Source organism: Haliotis rufescens, unplaced genomic scaffold, assembly GCF_023055435.1.
Source record: "Haliotis rufescens isolate VD_foot unplaced genomic scaffold, xgHalRufe1.0.p SCAF_11, whole genome shotgun sequence".
NCBI classification, from domain to species: domain Eukaryota; kingdom Metazoa; phylum Mollusca; class Gastropoda; order Lepetellida; family Haliotidae; genus Haliotis; species Haliotis rufescens.
In genome coordinates this window covers 10017862-10041070 of record NW_025963791.1, presented here as the reverse complement: position 1 = coordinate 10041070, position 23209 = coordinate 10017862, and the positions used below count along the sequence as shown (strand labels likewise).

At 38.5% G+C, this 23209-nt stretch overlaps 1 protein-coding gene across 1 annotated transcript in view; it reads left to right on the top strand.

Annotated features, from left to right (window-relative positions):
- The window catches only part of LOC124146363 (cytoplasmic phosphatidylinositol transfer protein 1-like), a 39743-nt gene that overhangs the window by 3307 nt on the left and 13227 nt on the right, over positions 1-23209 (top strand). The window contains exons 2-5 of the mRNA XM_046516622.2: positions 14546-14694; positions 16484-16572; positions 20825-20832; positions 22125-22196. Of these exons, the coding sequence (XP_046372578.1) occupies positions 14546-14694; positions 16484-16572; positions 20825-20832; positions 22125-22196 (318 nt within the window). The remainder of the gene's footprint in view (positions 1-14545; positions 14695-16483; positions 16573-20824; positions 20833-22124; positions 22197-23209) is intronic.

Below are 23209 nucleotides of genomic sequence, written 5' to 3'. Positions count from 1 at the left end.
GTCCTGTAGTCCTTCCAAACTGCCCAATAGTTAAGGTATCATGAGGACTTGTAGAAATTGGCCATTCTTGTGGATTTTGCTTAATGTTAACATTATAAGAACTAGTGGACTAAACATGTTAAAACAGTTAGTTTCAAACGCTGGAATAGGCCTTCAGCAACCCATACTTGCCATAAAAGGCGACTATGCGTTGTAAGAGTCGACTAACGGGATTGGTTGGTCAGGCTCCCTGACTTGGTTGATGCATATCATGGTATCCCAATTGCGTGGATCAATGCTCATGATGTCAATCACTGCATTGTCTGGTCCAGACTCGATTACATGTATCTACATACTGCCATCATATAGCTGGAATATTGCTGAGTGCGGCGTTAAACAACAAACAAACATGATCAGCTGAAAAACAAACGCGAGTCTTTATTCACGCAGTTCCTTATGTTTTTAATATTAGAATGTTACAAAGACAAGTGACATCCAGCAAGTTTCTTTGTATAGCTGTAGATTTATGACATATTGTTCATTTATGTGGGTATTGACGAATACATTCCTCAAGTAAATTAATTGCCTATTATTATATATATAACATTTACCGATTGTAATTATGATGTTTGTATTTTGTTTTCCCTCATTTGCTGTAGAATTGAACAGAATCATTCTACTTCCTGTATGTGGTCTTAGGGAATGTCTTCCATGCTCTTGGAGTCGTTGTTTTCACAATCCTTTTCATTTGTCAGGGTGTAAACACACGACATAAGAAATGTTTAGGTGAACGAATTGGTTTGTGTTACACACAGTTATGGAAATTGAAAAGCCAAATAAACAAGAGATCACCCTGACCAGATGATCTCGTCCTGGACTGTCACAAGTCAAAGTAGTGTCATCAAAAATCGCAAAATGCCAAGCAAAGAGCTTATTGAAACTTCGTCAACATTACTGATATAACCCCGCAAAGTTGCCTACATTTTGGAAATACTTCCAAAGCAAAGTTTATTTCATTTCAGATCAGTTTTCCCAAAGTACTTTGCCAATTATTCCTTCTTGTTCAGCCCAGCATGAGGTGAAAACAAACACTGGCAGTGGTGAATGCGATTTGGAAGACATTGTCACAGGAAAGCTGGATGAGCTGACAACGCACAAAGAAACGTAACGACAATTTCTTTCCACCCAGGCTGATATAAATCACCTATTCAAAATGCATTGACAGGGCATATCAGCCCAGCTTGGGGTTTAATACGGTTCTGGTTATTTAACCCCCAGTAATATGGCCGACCACGTTGGCTCTTTCTCACATGCCTCATAACATTGATAGGTATTTGATTTTTTTTATAAGCACCCCAAATTAAGCCCCCCCCCCCCTCTAAAGCATATCTTCTTGGAGAGTTTTGTTCATGGTATAATAGTTATAGATTAAATTCTTTCAATCTTTTGGAAGTTTTGGAGTAACGAAGTGGGGCGTTGTTTTCTGAAACGTAAGGTCAAAGGAGGCAAAGGCAAAACCTATCAATCTTATTTTTATTTCTGGGTTTTCATACAAGGAAATCACACATGACAATATTGATTTCAGTGTTGATGAAACGTAATTGAACTACAATTTACGTTATTAATCATCTTGTCTAGTTACGTGATGTCTAGTAAGTAGTGTCTTGAGATCCGGGATAGTATAGGTCTTTAGCAACCCATGCTTGCCGTAAAAAGGCAACAATGCTTGTCATATGAGGTGACTTACAGGATTGGGTAGTCAGGCTCACTGACTTGGTTGATGCATGTCATTGTATCCCAATTGCATGGATCGATGCTCATGATGTCAGTCACTGGATTGTCTGGTCCAGACTCGATTATTTACAGACCGCCATCATATAGCTGGAATATTGCTGATGACAAACAAGTAAAAGTAGTGTCTTGTGCACATTATGATATTTTTACAGAAAACATCAGAGCAGATTAAAGGTTCTATAATTGTCTTGTAACGGTTAACTATCATCACCAAAGTTTTTGCTTTATCGATATTTGAACTAAGTTTGTTTTTTCCTGTGCAATCTCTGCCTCTGCAGGTCTTTTCAAAGATTCAGAACTAGAGTACAGAAATGTATATAAGTATATCTACCGACGCCCACCCACCCTCTCCCCCCAACGATTGCCTATGGTTTTGTGTCAGGGATGAAATCGCGAATGTTTTGTTTATCACAGTCGCCATCTTTGTGAAGCTATATGAGATAAGAACAGCGATCTGATTGGATATCACGTTTTAATTACAAGGGTACAACTCGTGATCTACACGAGGTGGCATCTGAGGGTCGGGCCAAGAGAAGTGGCCTTGATGTGTAAAGGCTAGAAACTAGGCTTTGATATAGGCTAGTGGACAAGCCACACTTGCCTTGGGAAGATGTCGTAGTATCAACTTCATGACTTTCTGCCCGCCGACTACGATTGTCTATGTTGAGAACATCATGAACATACAGGGCCCGGAATTCATGCATACCAGCTGGTACCAGGTTTTGTAGTATGTTAAAAAAAATTATTGATGAGCAATGATTTGCTGGTGCCACATTTAATAAATATACTGTGTTTTCAATGTAGAGCTAGGTTACCTGTAGATTTAACCGTGCTAAATTGAATTTGGAGTCCGGTGTGGGTTGTCAATCTGGAATACGGAATCACCGACAACAGCCTTTAAACAAAATATCGCACTGTATACAATAGTATATGCTCAAGCAGTTTGTTGACACCGGAACACTTCACTCAAACATATAACAGGCATTGGAAGCATATAAGCGCAGCAACCAACAATGACTATAAAACAAGTACTATTCTGTGAATTTTAGCTTACACGTTGATGTGGCCGTCAAATGAGCTATTTCAATCAGAGGGGGTTTAATGTGATTTAACCACCTCTGATTGACCAATCAGAATTGTGTAATTTCCAAATTCATGGTAGAATGTTAATTACGTTTTTGATGCTCTAATTTATTAGTGTGTGTGTGTTTATCAATACGCTGAGACCTTGTGCTGATGTAACCCAAATGTCCTACGGGATAATAAAGTGTTATCTTATCTTATCGTATACAGCATAACTCATTGTGATGTAGAGGTATTAATCATGATAATAGTTGCAAAGGTTTCATTGTTTAATGCAAGTCATTGATGGCTGCCACATTGCATATATTGCAATCAGAACAGTTGCAGGTTGAAATATGAGACATATTATGAATATGTAACACATAATATCTTTATGGGGGTGATTTTGGAGATATCAGGGGTTTTTTTTAAAAAGGGTAAACATAATGCTTTGACATGGTGACAAATGACCATCTTTTACATACTTTCAGAGATACTGTATTTTCTCTAATAAGTGATCTGCAGCAATATGAAGCATTAACAACTGGTTCAGAATTATAGCCATCAAAATGCTACTAGTCTATGAGGACTACCATCGTTTGATGTTCACTTGTCCTCAGCACAATTTGGTAGTCTCAGGCTGGCAGGCTAGTGTGAATGTCAGAGGCTGTATGTATTGTATGGCTATGTGTATTGTTTCAGCCGTAATGGCATTGTGTAACTGTCAAGTTACTACAGCGGTGCTTGTTTCCGCTGAAAGTGTATCTGTGAGCTGCCATGACTCAGTCGATGCTGAATAACATTATCATGACTACACGTATCATTCACATAACTGTGTCACTGGAAGCAAACAGTGTGGGGAGTTTGGTGACAGTGCCCTTGTTATCTGATGGATCAGCTTGACATAGGCCGGTTGTGTGGATGGGAAGGTCACAGCTAGCCTATTTACTAAGTGACCGGTTGGACGACACTGTCCAATTTCTCTGAGATAAGCTCCACAACAATTTACATACTTTTCTTCTCATGACCTATTCTTGTGTATGTGACTCTTGGATTTTTTTTATCAGAACATTTTTTTTAACATCATAAACATTCAACCCTGTGGCTGAAATTTGATATCAGAAAGCGTATGAAGGAAAAGTGTTCTGACTCTCTTAGTCTGAATGTGATGGATTTGTCGCATTCAAAACTCCCAGTTATTTTTTCGTAAGTGTAATTGAAATGTCTTTATGAAACTTCCAGTGCATGTGTTAGTTAATATGATATTGTTTTTGTGCTCATTTCTTGGTTTTCAGTTTCTCTTTTGTCTGGTTACCATGCAACGCTGTTAGCCTTTTGAGGCATAAAAGAGTCAAATAATGGCTTTCCTGATCTGATTACAATTTACAGTATCACTGAATATTAATGTCACGTTTCCAGCAGCTACAGTGGATATTTCTACAGAAACTATTAATCAGTTGTGCTTAAGTAGGATATCATATTGCAGTTTGAAAGTAGAATGAGTTTTATTTATACATAATCTTATTTAACATGTTTAAAGGATTCAGCATCAAGGGCTTATGAAACATTTCCAAGATGGATGCTTTTTAAGACTTCCTTATCCTCTTTGACTAGATTAAGCATCTTACTCTTAAAATCTGAATACATTTTACAATATATATTTAAAACCTTTGAAATGTTATTATCAAATTCATAGTTTAAAATGCCTTGTATTAGAGTGTGAATCACTGTTTAAACATAATGGCTTGGTTAAATATGTTCCCGGTACCTGAAGCGTACATTTTGAATTATATAAATCATTCTTTTTCTGACAGACCTTTTCATAAGGTTTCTTAGATGAAGCCGGTAATAAATGTATTTTCACACAAGTAACCTTGACAAATACTTGGGAAACTCATAATGGTGTGTATATTGCGCACCCCCTTCTACACGGCTGTGTTTTTTTTGAAATTTTTTTTGCACTATACTCAAGAAGATACGGTATTCCTAGAAATATAGTTATGTTATTTAACAATATAAAGTTTAACAATATATGTTGTATGTACAGTAGGATCACAAAATAAACCTAGAGATACAGAAGTCAAATGTATCAAACTCAGTGACCAGGAAGTGGTCAAATTGTCTCAATTAAAATTAATACCCATCTCATTGAGAAGTGAGATTCATTGATTTTGAGGACGGGTAAAACATGTTCTTTTTACTGGCATCCTTAAGTGCAGAGAACACACCTAGACAGCTTAATGTGTTCTCCATGGCCGCCCTATCTGTTTGATCACCTATTACGACTGGCATAGGTTGCTGGGGACCTACTCTCACCCGGAATCCCTACAGGGTTCGTCCTGATATGAAAATAATAATCCATTACTGCATCAAGAAGGCGTTCTCTATGAGGCATCGTACCTTGAGGCTTGCATCGGACTTTACGTCTGTTTCCAAAACATGGTGAGGTGAAATGGGGTTTAACGTCACGTCCAAGATTATTGCACTTATATAGCAACGTGCACGCCCGTGTGTGTGTGTGTGTGTGGCTGCTTGTACTAGTCGAGACTGATGCCGATTTATAGTGATAGCTCACTGAGATACCATGCCACAGTTTAACATGAATACCCAACTCTGACACAGTATACTGACTCTGAGCCGACCAGTCCTTGTTTAAGCCCAAACAACAAGTACCATCTTTTAACGTCTTTTGTTATGATGCGGCCGTGGATCGAACCCCAGACCTTCTGCTCTCTGGGCGTTGCTCTACCACAAGACCACGGAGGCGGTTTTCAAAATGTGGAGTGCTGTTCATGCTTATTTGAACCAGGCCTTGTTCCACAAAGTGATTGTAGCACTAAGTCAGTCATATCGACCATACTTTAACATAGATTTAAAACAATCGTAGTGCTGAGGTCACTTTGTTGAACGGGCCCCTAGGCACTTATTACCTTGAAAACAGTATTACACATTAATCTGTGATTAGGACTGATACTAGTTATTATGGACGACTAAGTACCTAAAATCTGATTATTCCGTATCAGTGGACTTACTGATGCAAGGGACGATCCTATACCAGGTCCCTCCTCATAGGTTGTGTTATCATGATCATTGTGTCGGCACTCTTTTTGAGTCCCTGAAGGTTGTGTTATCATGATCATTGTGTCGGCACTCTTTTTGAGTCCCTGAAGGTTGTGTTATGATTGTGCTAGTTACTCAGAGTCAAGTCACACGTCTGCTTGATGGCTGTAAATGTGTTGACCGTGTTCTGCCATAATAGCCTGACGTACCTTAGGGCTGTGTTAAAGCCAATATTGTGGACAATAAATTGACGTCATTATGTATTATAACAATGCTGTTTTGCCTGGAGGTGTTTGGTCATTATAGTGGATGCTGACTTGAACCCTCATTTACTCCTGCTGCTGTGATTGTCAGCATGTCAGATAGATCAACATCCTGCACTACTCATCTCCATCATCAACTGAGAGGGGACAATTTGCTGTCCAGAGTTGTGTCCCTTTGGTGGAAAGGGATCCTATTTGTATATTAATATCATCATGATCATGGGTTTGAATACCTTGTTTGCTGAGTGATTTTGATCCTTGGGTTATTAACACACATCCATTTTCTGTTGTTTGTGGGCTTAAAAAAACACATCCGCCCACACACTCATCCACCCCAATTTTGTTTCTAGGTTTGTCAGCACCATATCTGAGCTCACCAAAGTGGTAGATGTCTCAGTCCTGCATCATGCATCACTTAGGGCTGTCCTCCCACATCAAGCTGACACCCCATGATATAACTGGATGACTGTTCGAAGCAGCATTAAACCCAACTCACTCACTCACTCTGTTGTGGACAACATCATACACATAGTATGTTCTATATGTACACATATACATCAACTTGTTCTTGTTGTTATATGGCTGGAATAATGCTGATGTAACGTTAAATTTTAACTCACTCACTCCATATTTATACGGGGCAGTCAGGTAGCCTAGTGGTTAAAGCGTTCACTCGTCACGCCGAAGACCCGGGTTCGATTCCCAACATGGGTACAATGTGTGAAGCCCATTTCTGGTGTCCCCCGCTGTGATATTGCTGGAATATTGCTAAAAGCGGTGTAAAACCATACTCACTCACTCACTCACTCACTCACTCACTCACTCACTCACTCACTCACTCACTCACTCACTCACTCACCATATTTATACATTTAGATACACAACCATATTTGAGCATGTGTTGAGCATGTTTTTTGATCAGAGTAAAGGACAGTTTTGAAATGGAAATCTGTTACAAATTTGAACTCATTTGATACATTGGCTATCATCATCATCATCATCATCATCATTACATAATATGTTATGCCTGTATAAAAATTCAGTTATTTTCTATACAATTTCTACCGGTACCGGTAATATTTGATTTTTTTTTTTTCTCCAAAATACTGAACCCACTAGAGGGGGGTGCACATTATACTTGCGTGCGCACTAAACTGAAGAAATATGGTAAGTGTATTTGGGATGGGTCACTGAAAGAAATCAGTTTTGTCCTCTGGGATATTACTACCAACACTCAGAGTGCCTTCAGTAATTGTGTAGCTTTGTGACGATGAAGCCAAGCCTCATCACTGTTATTGTTGATGGTGTTTCAGAGTGTACTGATAATCCTAACATGTTCTGTGTGATGGGTGTGAGAGGTGGGATAATTGATATAGCTGTTGTCATCACTCGGACAAAGCTAATCTCGGGGACTCCGAGAAAAGATCAATTCATCATGGATCCCTTGTGACAACTCCCATCAATCATGTTGTATAAGGTTGCTTAATGACAGGTTATTGTTGCAGGTAGTGGCTGTGTCATTGGGATAATTTGAAATTATTGCCATCACAAGCATATGTACCATGTGCCCAAGGTCATAGCAGATTATTTGTTTTTATCATTTTTGTTAGCTCACCTGGGCAGTAGCATGTTAAACAGATCATGATGTGGAAGTAAATTGGATTTGCTTTAGATAAATGTGACTTATTTGTGACAGAACTCAAACTTGTATGTGGCAGAAGTTGTTTGTATGGGACAGGACATGCTTAATACATGTGACAGATCCATTTTAATGTGATGGGTGATGATCGGGGGAGGAGGAAAAATGGGTTAAAAAGGAAAAGCCATAATTTGGCGTCTGGTTGTTTTTACTAATGTTTTTGTGAGGTATAGATGAATATGGTTATTATTATTCTTTTTCTCTCAGCCTCAAATGACTAGATCCTGGGTAGAATATGTCTTCAGCAACCCACGTTTGTCGTAAAAGGCGACTGTGCTTGTCGTAAGAGGCGACTAACAGGATAGGCTGGTCAGGCTCGCTGACTTGGTTGAAGCATGTCATCGTATCCGAATTGTGTTGATTGATGGTCATGATGTCAGTCACTGGATTGTCTGGTCCAGACTGGATTATTTACAGACCGCTGTAATATAGCTGGAATATTGTTGAGTGTGGCGTTAAACAACAAACAAACAAACAAACAAACAAAATCAAAGACTATGATGGTGGTCTGTCACAAAAATACCAGAGCATAAAGTATAAACTGTTCATGGAGTGCGTGTACACAGTCTACGTCTTATTGTATCTTCTAAGTGTATCACCAGCAGACATTTGTAGATAGTGCGTGTGTCTACACAAGCATGACAAGTAACACCTGCTGCAGTGTTCAGACCAATGTTTCCAGCAAGCACGGGTCACTGGATATTTGCCTCATGAAACAACATGATAGGGTGTTTTTACTAAATGCTGCAGATGTATCTTTAGATCCTCTCTCCTGGAGCATGAATAATGGGCCTGTGTCATGGGAAGTCTGCTGTCTCATTGGGGTCTGCTGTTGAGGCTGTTGTCTCTTCAGGTTACAGATGTGAATTGTTTATTATGTTTTACAGTTTTATCCTGTGTTAGACTTTGTCTTCAGTAGCCAATGCTTGTCGTAAGATTAAAGCTTAACTAATGGGGTTAGGTGTTCAGACTCGCTGCCTTAGTTAAAGCATGTCATTGTATCCCAATGGGGTAGGTTGATCATGTTGATGCTCATGATGTCAATCACTGGGTTGTCTGGTCCAGACTCAATTATTTACAGACCGTGTCATATGGATGGAATATTGGTGAGTTCGGTGTTAAACAACAAACAAATGACATTGTGAATAAATAACGAAACTCCGAGGCTTGCCAAGGATTTTTTTCACTTTTATCAACGAGTGTTGATATATTTGATGTCAAAAGACACTTGGGTAAGATTTTATTTATCATCCAACATCATTCTTCTAACTTTTTCAGTTTGTAGACAGTAATAAGCAATGTCTTAAGTGTAAAAAGTGCTGCTAACAGCTTGAGTAGCAGAGCCATTAGTGATGTCATTTGATTGTGACGACATGGTAACCAATGATGCAATTTCATCTCACCCAAGCCATATCTCCTGTGGGAGCCAGTTTTGGATGATAAAGAAAGGCTATATCTCTATTAGATATATGCTCTCCCAATAAATGTGTTTGAAATACCCATTCATTAGTAGAAATTATACTAGACATTGCTAGTTTGTTTACACACATCAATTGCATGCTTAAATTAGGCCATGTTTACATTTGGCTGAGTATTCTCAATATACTAAGTATACATTCTAGTGTGTACAGTAGGGTTGTTACGATTCACTCGCGCATTCGGTGAATTGAACTGTATCCATTCATGAATTGAATTCGTTATTCGTGGCAATCTCATTAAAATCAGACCTCAGTTCTCGCTACCGCTAAACAAAGATCTGAGGACATCCCATTAGGGGTCACGTGGCCACTAGAATCGAATATTTATGAACATGCAATCATGTGAATTTACATAAAAATATCCATAAGGACATATTATATGCATAGATTTCTTCAAAAGACAACGCTCTTGTACTATTTAATTTGACAGTATTGTGGTCACTGGTCATTGTTGTATTTGAGCAGATACTAGCACCTGGATAAGTGCTGTATAGAAATTTATAATATATTAATAATTAACAAACCATGTCAAATTTTTTGTTGTTATTGCTTCACTGAACATAACAAACAATACATCAACTGCTGACTTGTTATTGTATTCGTGAATTAATATTCGTATTCGTTTCCCAATATTTGTGATACGAATTGTATACGCCTCATAGAGTATTCATTGCAGCCCTAGTGTACAGTAAATATGGTTTTCGTAATAATCACTCACACTGATCCTTTAATACACAAGTGGTTTGTGGTTAATATTTCAATGTCGCGTCCATGTCTTGGTTTGCTTGACAAGTTAAGTACCGGTAATGAATATCTGTTTGCACACCAGACACCTCATCTGCTGAATTTGTACAGGCTTGTGAAGGCTGTGCACCTTGATCAACTTTTGTCGCATTTTGAAATAGCATGAAAAGCCATGGAAAAGAGCAAAATGGCTTGCGTTGTGTTGATGGTACTTGTATTTAACCCTAGTTTTGAGATGTGCACATAATGGACCAACAGTTAGTGTCTGAATTGGCAGCTTGTTCAATAATTGTTTGAAAATGTTCCTAGTAGTAACTGTACCTTGTGCATATGTATTACTTTAACATTTGTTAAAAGGGAATAATTTCTGTTGAAACATGGTAAAATAGGAGTAAAAAGATGGAAGAACTTGAAAATGTCCTCTGATGGCCTTGAAATTGTGCCTTGGGGTCCTTGATGATGTCCTTTAACATGCTAAGAAATGTCCTTGAATGTCATTTAATGTCCATGAAAATCTCCCCTGTCCATGAAGATTTTTCTTAGAAATGTCTCCTCTCTTTGAAAATGGCTTCTAATTTTCCTGAAAAAGCCTTGAATATATTTTTCAGTTTACTGAATTAGGCAAGTTGTATGAAACACTTATCCAGCACAATTTTATCAGTTTTTACCGTATTAGCCATGTTTACCATTGTTTTCCTAATTGGTTTTTAACATGGTTAATTATAGGTGAACATCATAAGGCAAAAAGCATAATAAAATTGTTATAAAATTATCAAAGACATTATTTAGACATCACAACACTTGAAAACCAGAGCTAGATGAAATGCCAGTAATTGCTGTCAGTGTGTGTCTGCAAATCCCTTTGAACAAGAACGCAAGATGATTGATCAGTCCGGGGTGTGGGCGGCTTAGTATGGACACCATGACCCAGTGTGTGACCCGACATACACGAGATGTTTCATTGACATGTATTTGACGTAATTCAGGTATATTTAGCATCAGCTTTGTTATGGTGATTGATGACCTTTGTTAAAATCCTTAATAAAATTATGGGTAGTTCTAAAATTTCAAAAATACCTCTTATAATTTGTTTTATTCAATCTGAAACTTATAGGGAAGCACATTTCTGGCTTTATAATTCATCCTCTTGCCTGGCTTCCTGGCGTTAGGAATTTTATCCAAGGTTGACGCTAACTACCTCAAATCCATAGCAATGATAAACATGATAAATATACTACTCAAAAGAAGTTAAGGATCACCATGATCACCTGATTCTTTCATAGTACAATAGTTAATCTCTCATGCCATGACAGATTAACTTTACCAATATGAAAGAATTGGGTGACCCCTACCTCCTTTGAGTAGTATATTAACATGTAATAGGTTACATATCAATATGCACAGTGTGAACTTTTTTTTATATGAGATTATAAAATTCATATGGTTGCTGAAAATATTGTTGGCATAGATTTTGATACCAATGAAATTAAACTGGTATCTGATAGAAACTTAAAAGAATCCAGTAACTTTTTTAGTACATTTTTAGCTTTTCAAAATTAATGTCAAACTCACCTTTAGACATTGCAAAAGGATTTGGTTGGTTGGTTTGTTGTTTAACGCTGCACTCAGCAATATTCCAGCTATATGACGGCGGTCTGTAAATAATCAAGTCTGGACCAGACAATCCAGTGATTGATATCCTGAACACCGATCCCCGTAATTGGGATCGATGACATGCACCAACCCTTGCAAAAGGAGAAAATGATTGATCTGGGCATGTATTTTTAGGTCATTTCAAAGTCATCATGCCCAGAGGTCAATTATCATGTTAATTAACATCGTTAATGAGCTTATTTGATCAAGGTCAACCATTACTCCCTGTTAACATGGTTAACAGCCTGATGTGATTGATTTATCACTGACAAGCTGCTGATCCTTCAGCATCCTCATTCCGCTTGGTCATCTTGATAAAAGTACAGTGGGATGGTGATAAAGAATGGTACGGAAATACATCACCAGGTCACTGCAAGGACAAACCTCTATCTATTCCTAGCTTATTCTTAATATCACCATTTGCACTCTACAACTTTGACTTTGATGTGTTACATGTTGACTTCCAAATGGAAAGAATAAGCTAACCCATAAATCTATGCGTTAAATATTTAGTGTGAAACCAACAATCAAGAAAGAAATGGTATACAATTAACAATTGTTTTATAAAATGAACTACCCTATTCGACGTAATAAGTGCCCAGGTCGCTCTCAAAATAAGATATAGGGGGCGCTTATTGGAACATAATTTTGGTGAAAAAAACCCAGAATTTAAAGATCGTAAATTTAGTGGTTTGGCGAATGTAGAAAATGACCGATCTCAGTATTTTACCCCTTTAGATATGTATGTCTCTCACAAATAATGCTACCTGCATGCTTGCACGTATTAACTTACATATCTATGTATTTGTGATTACTCCACATAAACGATGAGTAAAAATGATCGTCGACGCCCATTGTTCCAAACAGGAAGTACCGATAATCAGCAGGTAAAGTTGAAAATTAAATATAAAAATCCGCTCTGTGTTTATGATTTATAAATATTACCTCATTTATTACCTTATATTACCTTACTTACCTTATTTTTCGTTGAGAATGACGATGTATTAAATGTTTATAATCAATTCTTTGTTTCAGCAACTTTTGTTTGCAAAATTAACTTGTATTATTTTTTCTCTTGTTATTATTGTGTCAGCTATGGTACTGGTCATGACTGGTCACCAGTTTCACAATGACATATACAGCTTGTGAATAAAAATACTAGAACCATCTACCCGAGATTAATATATAAATACAAATATCCTAAAAAGTACATCTAGTTTTTAATTAATGAGCGTTTTCAGAAGTAACATAACTTCGCATAACAGCAGCGCCACAGGCTAATTTGCATATCATGTGACCAGACTTTTTTCACGTTTTTAAATAAACACTGACATCAGAACAGACAGATGCTTTACATATTTTGAGTAATTATTTGCTACTAAAACTACGACTTTGAGGTGCACGACAATATATATTTATGCATCAAAGTGTCCGTACCTCTCCATATAGCTTCGATGACAGCACCTGATGTAAACAAATGAAAACTCTGCAAATGGAAATAGTTCTTCGACTTTTGAGATATTTTCTCACTGAAAGTTAACCATGACAAATGTTTATCTCGATGTATAGACTCGTAAAAAAATGAAACAGAAGAAAATCAAATCATTGTTGCATTGATAAATATGAGTTGGCACTGTCGCGGTATGTGGTAAAGTGGGCTCTATGGAACGGGGTGAACGGAAGTTGTAAGTATCGTAGGGACACAATTTTGCTGAAATTATGTAAACATTCATGAATGAAATTTTGAATAAAATAAATAAAATTGATTACAAACATAAGTCCAGATATACAGTGAACACTTACACAGTGTAAGAAAGGGGTTAACTTGTGTAATTCAATGCGGATTTATTGATATTCTATTTCCAATGACGGATCATGACAGTCATCATGGTCATATACACGACCGCCTGAAATGATACTACGAAAGAAAAAGTCTGTGCGTATTACATATGAGAGATATATTTTCCAGAGTTTAATTGCCCATAATTAAGGGAGTGCGTATTATACTCGAAGTAAGTTTTGTGTACACTGATCAATCGGAAGGGGCGCTTATTGGGATTGTTCACTTGCTGATATATTAGCAAATATCGCCATGGGGGCTTATTAGAGCGGGGCTCTCATTACGTTGAATTCGGTAGGCTTTATAAGTCAATGCAAATTACTACACAGCAATTACAGTGGCAGTAAACAACAGAGCGGCAGTACAATTTCAATGACGGTATAAAATATAATAGCAATGGTAATAGTATTCCCCTAGCAGCAACTGTGGTCAAGCTATCAAAGTAGGCCAAGGCTGGATATCCAGGGTGAAAACAATGGTCTTCACACAACAGCTGGTCTTGATGTAATGTGAGATGTAATGTGAGATGAAATATCCATGCACTTGCCCCACTTATATATATATATGCTAAATATCTTCTGGAAGGTTCTATCCCATGCTGGATTAGTCTAACTGTTTATTCCAGATTACCATGATTACACTTGACCAAAGATGCATCAAAATATATAGTAACTTCCACACCACTGCTTACATTAGATAGTAATACATTCCTGACAACTCGCAAAGATCTGGGATAGCATATGTCTTCAGGAACCCATACTTGTCATAATCATGATAATGGCTCACTCACAAAATTTAAATAAATACTCAAAACAAGAAAATCACTTAAAACATCACATTATTGTTATTATTTTTATTATTACATGTTAACTTTGTTTCATTTATTATTTATTTTGATATTTCATCAGTCAGATTTACTAAAAGAAAATGAGAATAAATACATGATTTTCAAGTATATGTTGTTGTATTTCAGTATCGTATTGGCCAGCTGTACATGATCACCAAGCACTGCCATGAGCAGAGTGAGAAGGGGGAGGGGGTTGAGGTCATCAAGAACGAGGCGTGCGAGCACCCGGAGCACGGACATGGTCAGTACACCGAGAAACGAATACACCTGTCCAGGTAAGAAACAAACTGTCAGTATGTGTGCCTGAACAGGCATAATGGCAAAATTGTTGGTAGAAATCAAGATGTCAAATAGTCGATAGCATTACATACATATCTGTCCATGTAAAATGGCACATTGTGCAGTGAGAATTAAGTACACCTGTTCAGTTAAGCAGTGAGAGGCAAGTACACCTGTCCAGGTAAGCAGTGAGAGTCAAGTACACCTGTCCAGGTAAGCAGTGAGTGTCAAGTACACCTGTCCAGGTAAGCAGTGAGAGTCAAGTACACCTGTCCAGGTAAGCAGTGAGTGTCAAGTACACCTGTCCAGGTAAGCAGTGAGTGTCAAGTACACCTGTCAAGGTAAGCAGTGAGTGTCAAGTACACCTGTCCATGTAAGCAGTGAGTGTCAAGTACACCTGTCCAGGTAAGCAGTGAGTGTCAAGTACACCTGTCAAGGTAAGCAGTGAGTGTCAAGTACACCTGTCCATGTAAGCAGTGAGATGTAAATGCACCTGATGAGGTAAGCAGTGAGATTTAAGTTTACCTGTCCAGGTAAGCAATGAGAATTAAATACAGCTGTCCTAGTAAGCAGTGAGGATGAAGTTAACCTGTCCAGGTAAAATGTCAATACTTTGCAGTGTGAAGTGTATCTATACAGGTATAATGTCAATATTTATGGAAAGAATCAATACAAGTATCTGACTTGTTGCATGTCAAACAATTGATTGAGAAATCAATATGAGTACATGACTTAGTACGGAGTTTATCTTCTGGCCCATAATTGTTGATAGAGAAACACCTGCCAAGATTGTAAGTCTAACCATGCAATAAAAACACATGATGAATATCAAGGTAAGATGTGGCACAGTGCGTTGACACATATGTATACCTGTCTAGGTAAGATGTCAAACTGCATATTAGACATGTCGCAACTGGCTGTTCCAAAATGCGACCTTGGGCATGCCAGAAACCTATGTTAATTGAGTTCCTGCTTGCACCGATTAAGTTTCTAGGTTTGTCAGCGCCATACCCATGCTAGTGGGTTTCAACAAAGTGGTAAACGTCTGAGACCTGCATCACTTCAGTTTTCCCCCCACATCAAGATGACACTCTGTGATATCACTGGAATACTGTTGAAAGCAGCGTTAAAAATCGCTCACTCACTAATGTTGATACCAACTTCTCTGTAATAAGCAATATTTTTCGAAATTTCAATACCAACTTCTCTGTAATAAGGCGGCGGTGGGGTAGTCTAGTGGTCAAAGTGTCCACTCATCAAGCTGAAGGCCCGGGTTCAATTCCCCACATGGGTACAATGTGTGAAGGCCATTTCTGGTGTTCCCCGCCGTGATATTGGTGTAATATTGCTAAAACGTAAATACATACTCACTCACTCTCTGTTATAAGGCTGAGCCTTTCTCCTAATGAGAATACCAACTGTTCGGAAATAAGCAACCATTTTCCTTATGTCAGTACCAGCTTCTCTGTAATAAGCAATCTTTCACCTTAGGTCAATACCAACTTCAGTGAAATAAGCAGCCTTTCTCTTAATGTCAATACCAACTTCTGTGTAATAAGCAATACTTCTCCTAATGTCAATACCAACTTCTCTATAATAAGCAACACTTCTCCTAATGTCAATACCAACTTCTCTATAATGAGCAACACTTCTCCTAATGTCAATACCAACTCCTCTGTAATAAGCAACACTTCTCCTAATGTCAATACCAACTTCTCTATAATAAGCAACACTTCTCCTAATGTCAAACTTCATTGTAATTCTTGACCTCTTTCTTTTTTGCAGTCGACTGCCTGGCTGGGTACAATCAATTATTCCAAGAATCTTTTATATAACAGAAAAAGCATGGAACTTTTATCCATTCACCATAACAGGTTTGTAATCATTTGTTTGAAAAGAATTATGTCCATCTTCTATTATCCAGTGTATTATATCGCCAATTAATTATGGTAAATCTTGCTCACGAGTGTAATTTGATTGGTTGGCTCTTTTAGCCAAGTTCTTTTGAATATGGATCAAAATAGGATAATGGTAATGAATAGGTCCAGAATATTTATACATACATAATGAAGATATAATACCCTGGATTATTGAGGATGAGTGGTATTTCTTGCTTTACAAATGAAGAAGGTAATGAATAAAAATGAAAAAAAAAATGAAAATGTTATGTCAGTTACCAGTTAACATATAATTGTTTAGTAAGCTTAGAATGCAGGTAATCATATCCCAATTGCATGGATTGATGCTCATGAGTCAATCACTGGATTGTGCCAGACTCGATTATTTACAGACTGCTGTCATATAGCTGGAATATTGTTGAGTGTGGCGTTAAACAACAAATAAACAAACAAACAAACAAAGTAAGCTAAGAACACACAAAGAATTCTGGATATTGTTAAAATTCTGGTATATAGTTCCGAGGATTGATCATTTATTTAGGAACAGGTCTGGAAATACGTGAAAAAGCAAAGCTACAAGGGATAGGGTTTAAAACATACATAAGTCCATTAAACACATAGTGGGCAGTCGGGTAGCCTAGTGGTTAAAGCGTTCGCTCGGCACGCCGAAGACCCAGGTTCGATTCCCTTAATGGGTACAATGTGTGACGCCCATTTCTGGTGTCCCCCGCCGTGATATTGCTGGAATATTGCTAAAAGCGGTGTAAAACCAAACTCACTCACTTTAGTTTTAATTGCAAGAAAAAACAGGGTCTGGTCTGAAAAGTTAAAAAATAAGACGATGATTTTTCAGTCAGCTCGTATGATTTTACATTTTTCATAATCACTTCAATCTAACATTTAAGAGCTTTTCTTGATTGGTTTTATTGACCAACATGTCTTGTGGAAAATGCTCCCATAATATGTTGCTCGGTTTAGCCAAATGGTCCTTCTTGAGGGAGCAGACATCCTACTGTGATGCATGCAGGTTTGTACCTGGGATTAGCTCATTGTGTCTTGGTGATTATACTTGGGAGAGCTAATTCACCCATTTGGATGACATCCATCAGCTACAATAGATTTACTGTCAGTACTCTCGTAATGGAGACATGATATATGAGGCTTTGATTACCAAGTCAGATTGTATCTTCCTGTAATCATGGATATCAATGGATGTTCCCCGGGTTTATATCAACCCAAGTAATTCATTGACCTTCTCTTGAAGACAAACTATAACAAGACCTTGGTAAGGAAAGGAATACTGAAAATCGTGAAATGAATGCGTCTCCAAAAGAATGCGACCACTGGACCCTCGCCAAAAATGCGACACCCCTCCTCTCCAGCATCAGTGGATTTCTATTTAAGATGTCCTCAGTCAGGTTTAGAATCCTCACCTTAATCCAACCTTACATTAATCCAATCACACACCAAATAGCACTTCTAAATAGTACTTCTGCAAAAACATTACATGCGCGCTGGCTCATGTCGGCCTTTGACGCAGTCATTAAGAACAAAGGGTGGCATCTGTCTGGACTTGCAGGTGTGATCAGTGATGGCATAAGTGAGTAGAACTCTTGTCTTGACCCCAGCAATGACAATCTCACAGGATGTAATTAGTGTTTGAATGACATTGTTTATATACTTTATATACAAGTGCTGCTCAATAAACAGTGGTGTGGAATACATCAGCGTATGTCTAAGTTGGTATTTTTTGCTATCCAAAATGTCTTATTGTTGATATAAATGCGATGTTTAAAAATGCGAGCAAAGACCACTCGCATTTTCCGCATTTAGTTCACGCTCGCGTTAATTTCAAGATTTACAGTATATGGATGTCAACTTCTTTATTTTGAGGAACACAACGTTTCGGAGGATATTCTTACTCCTTCCATCTTCATTCACCTGATGAAGGAGTAAGAATATCATCCGCAACGTTGTGTTCCTCATAATAAAGAAGTTGACATCCATACATTCACTTCCTTATGTGTATCACTTCTAAATGCCTTTCAAAGACTTAAGACCTTGTTAGTCCAGAAACCTGTCTGCCAGGGCAGGGGTTTATCTAGACCTACTCATAGGGTGATATTCAGCCCGATGCCTGCACAAATGTCAGTACAAATTCCCAATTTGGAATTATACAATTAGGAAATAAAGTTTGTTCTACAACCACATGCAGTGTAATAAAGTAGGGTTCTTTTGTAAGATGCGGAATTTAAGATTAATCTTATGTTTTATTGGAGCTGGGTTAAAAATCAGATCAGTCATGACCTGTGATGTAAATTGAAAATCCTCGAACAGGGCTAACTGACAGGCTCTTCCATCTAATTGCTTCCACCCTTATGTTAAGGGACATATTTATGTTTTGAACATAATGCACCTCTAAAATGGGTAGTTTGTTATTTAAATACGTCATATTTCGTTCAGTGTGTGGTTATCCATGATCCCATGCAGCAATAAGTAGGATTCTTAAATTTAAGTTTTAATATTCAGAGCTCCAGATAAGCTTTTGGTGTTGTGGGTATTTTACCAATGCATTTTACAATCATTGGGTATCAGTAATTCTATCTGGGTATTCAAATTTCTGTTACCCACTAGTTTTTACACATTTGGGTATTTAAGGTAAATATTTAAAAACTCTATTCATCTAGTCCCTGAAAACTGATGTCGTGTGGGTTTGAGAGCTTTATAGGACTCAAAAGTTCCACGATACTTCCACAAGAAAGTGTGATGGCAAATGATCATGATGTAACTGTCACCTTGGAGTTTGGCAAGGTTGACGGAATGCCCGTTTATAATTTCAAAATAAGTTGCTGATTTGCTTATCAAATACGCAGGGTTACTTCACAATATTTTGATGATACACACAAGTTTTATGTTTGTAGCGTATCTGTAATGTTCGTTTCGTATTTGATACACTTGGATTTTATTTTACTGCTTATTTCTGCATTTCCGATGCGTATTTTACGCAGATACGCATCTTATCTGGAGCTCTGATATTAATTGCTTCAAATTATTCACATGACTAGAAACATTCCACAAGTACATTGTAGGGTCGATCTAAGAAATGTAAACAAAGCCTTCCGAAGTACAATGTCGCTGGTAATTGTGAGTTGAGGTGTTTTCTGTCGTACAAGTTGCAACTTCCACAACTAATGTTAGAAAACTGCAGCAACTGCAAGCTTTGAAATTACATGACCAGTAGTGTGCTGACTGAGTTGGTTGCGCTATGTGATTCTGTAACCACTGTGAATCGACGTGAGGCGTGATATGGCGTCACTGTAGGATGAATATGGCAGAGGAAGAGCAATATAGCAGCCGTTTAGTTTGACTGTAGTATGTTGCTAAATGCCATACGCTGAGCAACAGGTGTACATATGGTTTCAAGGATTTCAAGGATTGCTCATTCCTTTGGGGTAGGCTGAGTCAATAGTTGAGGTCATGTCATGTCATGTCATGTCATGTTAGAAAATTGCCAACAACCAGATTGCATGATCGAAATATTTAGAGCTATGAAACTATGACATATGCCATATGTCATGGTTGTGTCAAATGTCAAGGTCACTTTGAAGGTCATTCACACAAACAGTTCGTTCAGAAAGTAATGTGGTATGACGTGGTATGGAGTCTTCATGATTGTAACACCACCTCAGTTGTGGCGTGTTGTTAGGTGACGTTGAAGGTCAAGGTCATTTGACTAGATGGGCTTAAAACTTTAGAATTTTTTTATGGCAGCTGGAAGCGTTACTGAGGACTTTCTGTTTCGAAGTTGTACTACATTAGGCATGTGTTTACCCGAACTGGAAGTGCCTAAATAGACAATTGCAAACTACACCTTGTATAACAATACTGATGTTATGCTGCCAACATGTATTTTATGTGGCTGTTCTGGTAAATCTTCAACAAAATGTTAAACACCGTTGTGTCGGACTTTGATGTGTCGAATTTACGGTTATCTCGAAGCAGAAGCTTGGTCACTGCGTATTCCTTCTTTATTCACAATTTTCAGTTTTGTCGAACTTCGGATAACTCAAATTATTTAGGTACATAGGATCATTCAACTTCGACACAACAGTGTTTGACTGTATATAATATGACTTTGATATGAAATATACAGAGTTTGCTTCATAAGAAAACTAATTCTTTATGTCTTTCTTTTTTTTCATGGATTCGCTTGGCTTTGTCCAAACAGAATACACAGTGAGTATGTTTTGTAGTTTTGAAGTTAGAGATGCTCTCATAATTCATCCCCTGGAGATCCAGTTAGAGTAGGTATCCAGCAGTCTACTGTTGTAGGAGTCCTCTAAATTGGTTGGGTCGGGCTTGATGACGGCTCAGTGTTTTAAATATAAAGATGGTCCTAGGGTTCTTGAGTTATCTCCTCTGGTATTTGAATCTAGGATCCTTTCCCCCCCCCCCCCGTGAATGCAACGATACGCCCAATATCACCTCACCACATGACAAGAAACCAAAGACTTTCATGCTTAATTTTGAACTCTCCTGCCTGTCATTTTACCCCCATGACATGGACGGTATTCACATTGTCAACCACTGGTTTGCAGACTTCATTATGTACAAGCGATAAAGAATATTCTGACTGCGACAAGATCTTATTAATAATTATTGTGATGTGCAGCAAATAATGCTGATGCAATGTTAAATTCTCACTCACTCACTCACTCACTCACTCACTCACTCACTCACATCTTTAAACAGGAGATGAAATTTGTCTGGCGAAAATATTGTTCATGCATTAAATCTGGTTGAAGGAATCACTCAAACTGAATCAACACACTCACTCACACACTCACTCACTCACTCACTCACTCACGAACTCACTCACGAACTCACTCACGAACTCACTCACGAACTCACGAACTCACTCACGAACTCACGAACTCACTCACGAACTCACTCACGAACTCACTCACGAATGCTCTATCTTGATGATATACATGTATGCTGTTGCAAATTAGTGTTTTACTCACCACCAAAGCTAAAAAAGCTAAATGTTTCTATTTTAGTTTAGAAGAAATAAGATGTTCAGCTTAGTGATTACTTTGTTCTCAGGCAATGTATTTCCCCTTCCTGATCAGTTTTAAATCAAGTGCCTGAGAAACCTGGAAACATGAAACTGTTTTCATGCAGCCCTAGAAATGATCACAGGAACGAAATATTTCTGTCTTCATTAGTTTCAGTCATATATCTCTTTTCATCCTCTACAGTGAAGTCTTCACTTGATAAGTAACGTAACCATCAACTACTGGAGGAATGACACTGTAATACCAGGCCCTTCTTCGAATAGCTTCCTTGTTGAGACAACCCCTCAACTTGGAGGGTTTGTCCATTTGATGTCTGTGTTTTTACTGCTGCTGGACATGAGTGCTGCTATGTTTCCAGGGCTGGGTAAATGGGTTCCTGGCCCTGTTATCAACAGTCCGGCTGTGGTATGTGTATGGGTTGGTGGTGAGGTTGTTTGTTTCATGTTTCAGTGTTCATTCATTCCCAAGTTTTCCATCTATATCGAGACCTGTTATGAAGACAATAATGGCTCAGCAGAAAATGTAAGTATTGGAATTGTAGCATTGCCGGAGTTAGTCATGTTAATGTTGTCATCATTCCATCAGTGTGGATCCCAGGTCACATGGGACAGCTTATTGGTTGTCCTCACCCTTACTCTTACCCCCAATTAAAAAAACATCCTCACCCCTGTCCCATCTCTCACCACCCCTCATCCCCTTTCCAACACCACCCCTCTCCCCTCTCACCATTCCTGCACCACCCCTCATCCCCTTTCCAACACCACCCCTCTCCCCTCTCACCACCCCTGAACCACCCCTCACCCCCTTACCAACACCACCCCTCTCCCCTCTCACCACCCCTGCACCACCCCTCATCCCCTTTCCAACACCACCCCTCTCCCCTCTCACCATCCCTGCACCACCCCTCATCCCCTTTCCAACACCACCCCTCTCCCCTCTCACCACCCCTGAACCACCCCTCACCCCCTTCCAACACCAACCCTCTCCCCTCTCACCACCCCTGCACCACCCCTCTCTCCCTCAACCCTGGTCCCATTTTTAACATTCCAGTGTTAGTTTTTCCTCAGTGTACTTGCAGAAAATATTTGAACTCTGACAGTTTTGTTTGTTAGGTGTTAAGTGGCTGTCTTAGTTTACAGGTGACTAAATATCTAGGTGAGGTAATCTGCAATGCTGTGTCACTGGCTGGGACGGGTCCAAATTTACTACCCGGGTACCCACCACCCTATTACCCGACCCTACCAGGGGCAGTTTGATCGTAGCCCTGGCAAAATGTATGTAGATACACATGTAAGACGATCCGCTCTTGCATATACTGAAGTTTAATGCATGAAGTTTTATCTTTATTCAAACATATAAAAGTCAGAAGGAATGGGTGCATTGTCAGAAAGAAATGGGATATAGTGACTTATAGTGTAACCATAGAGTTTTAGATAATTTTTGTCATCAAACAATATATATCACGTGACTGTATATATCCAGAAGAAGTCGGGATCGGGTGGTCAGGCTTGCTGACTTGGTTGATGCATGTCATC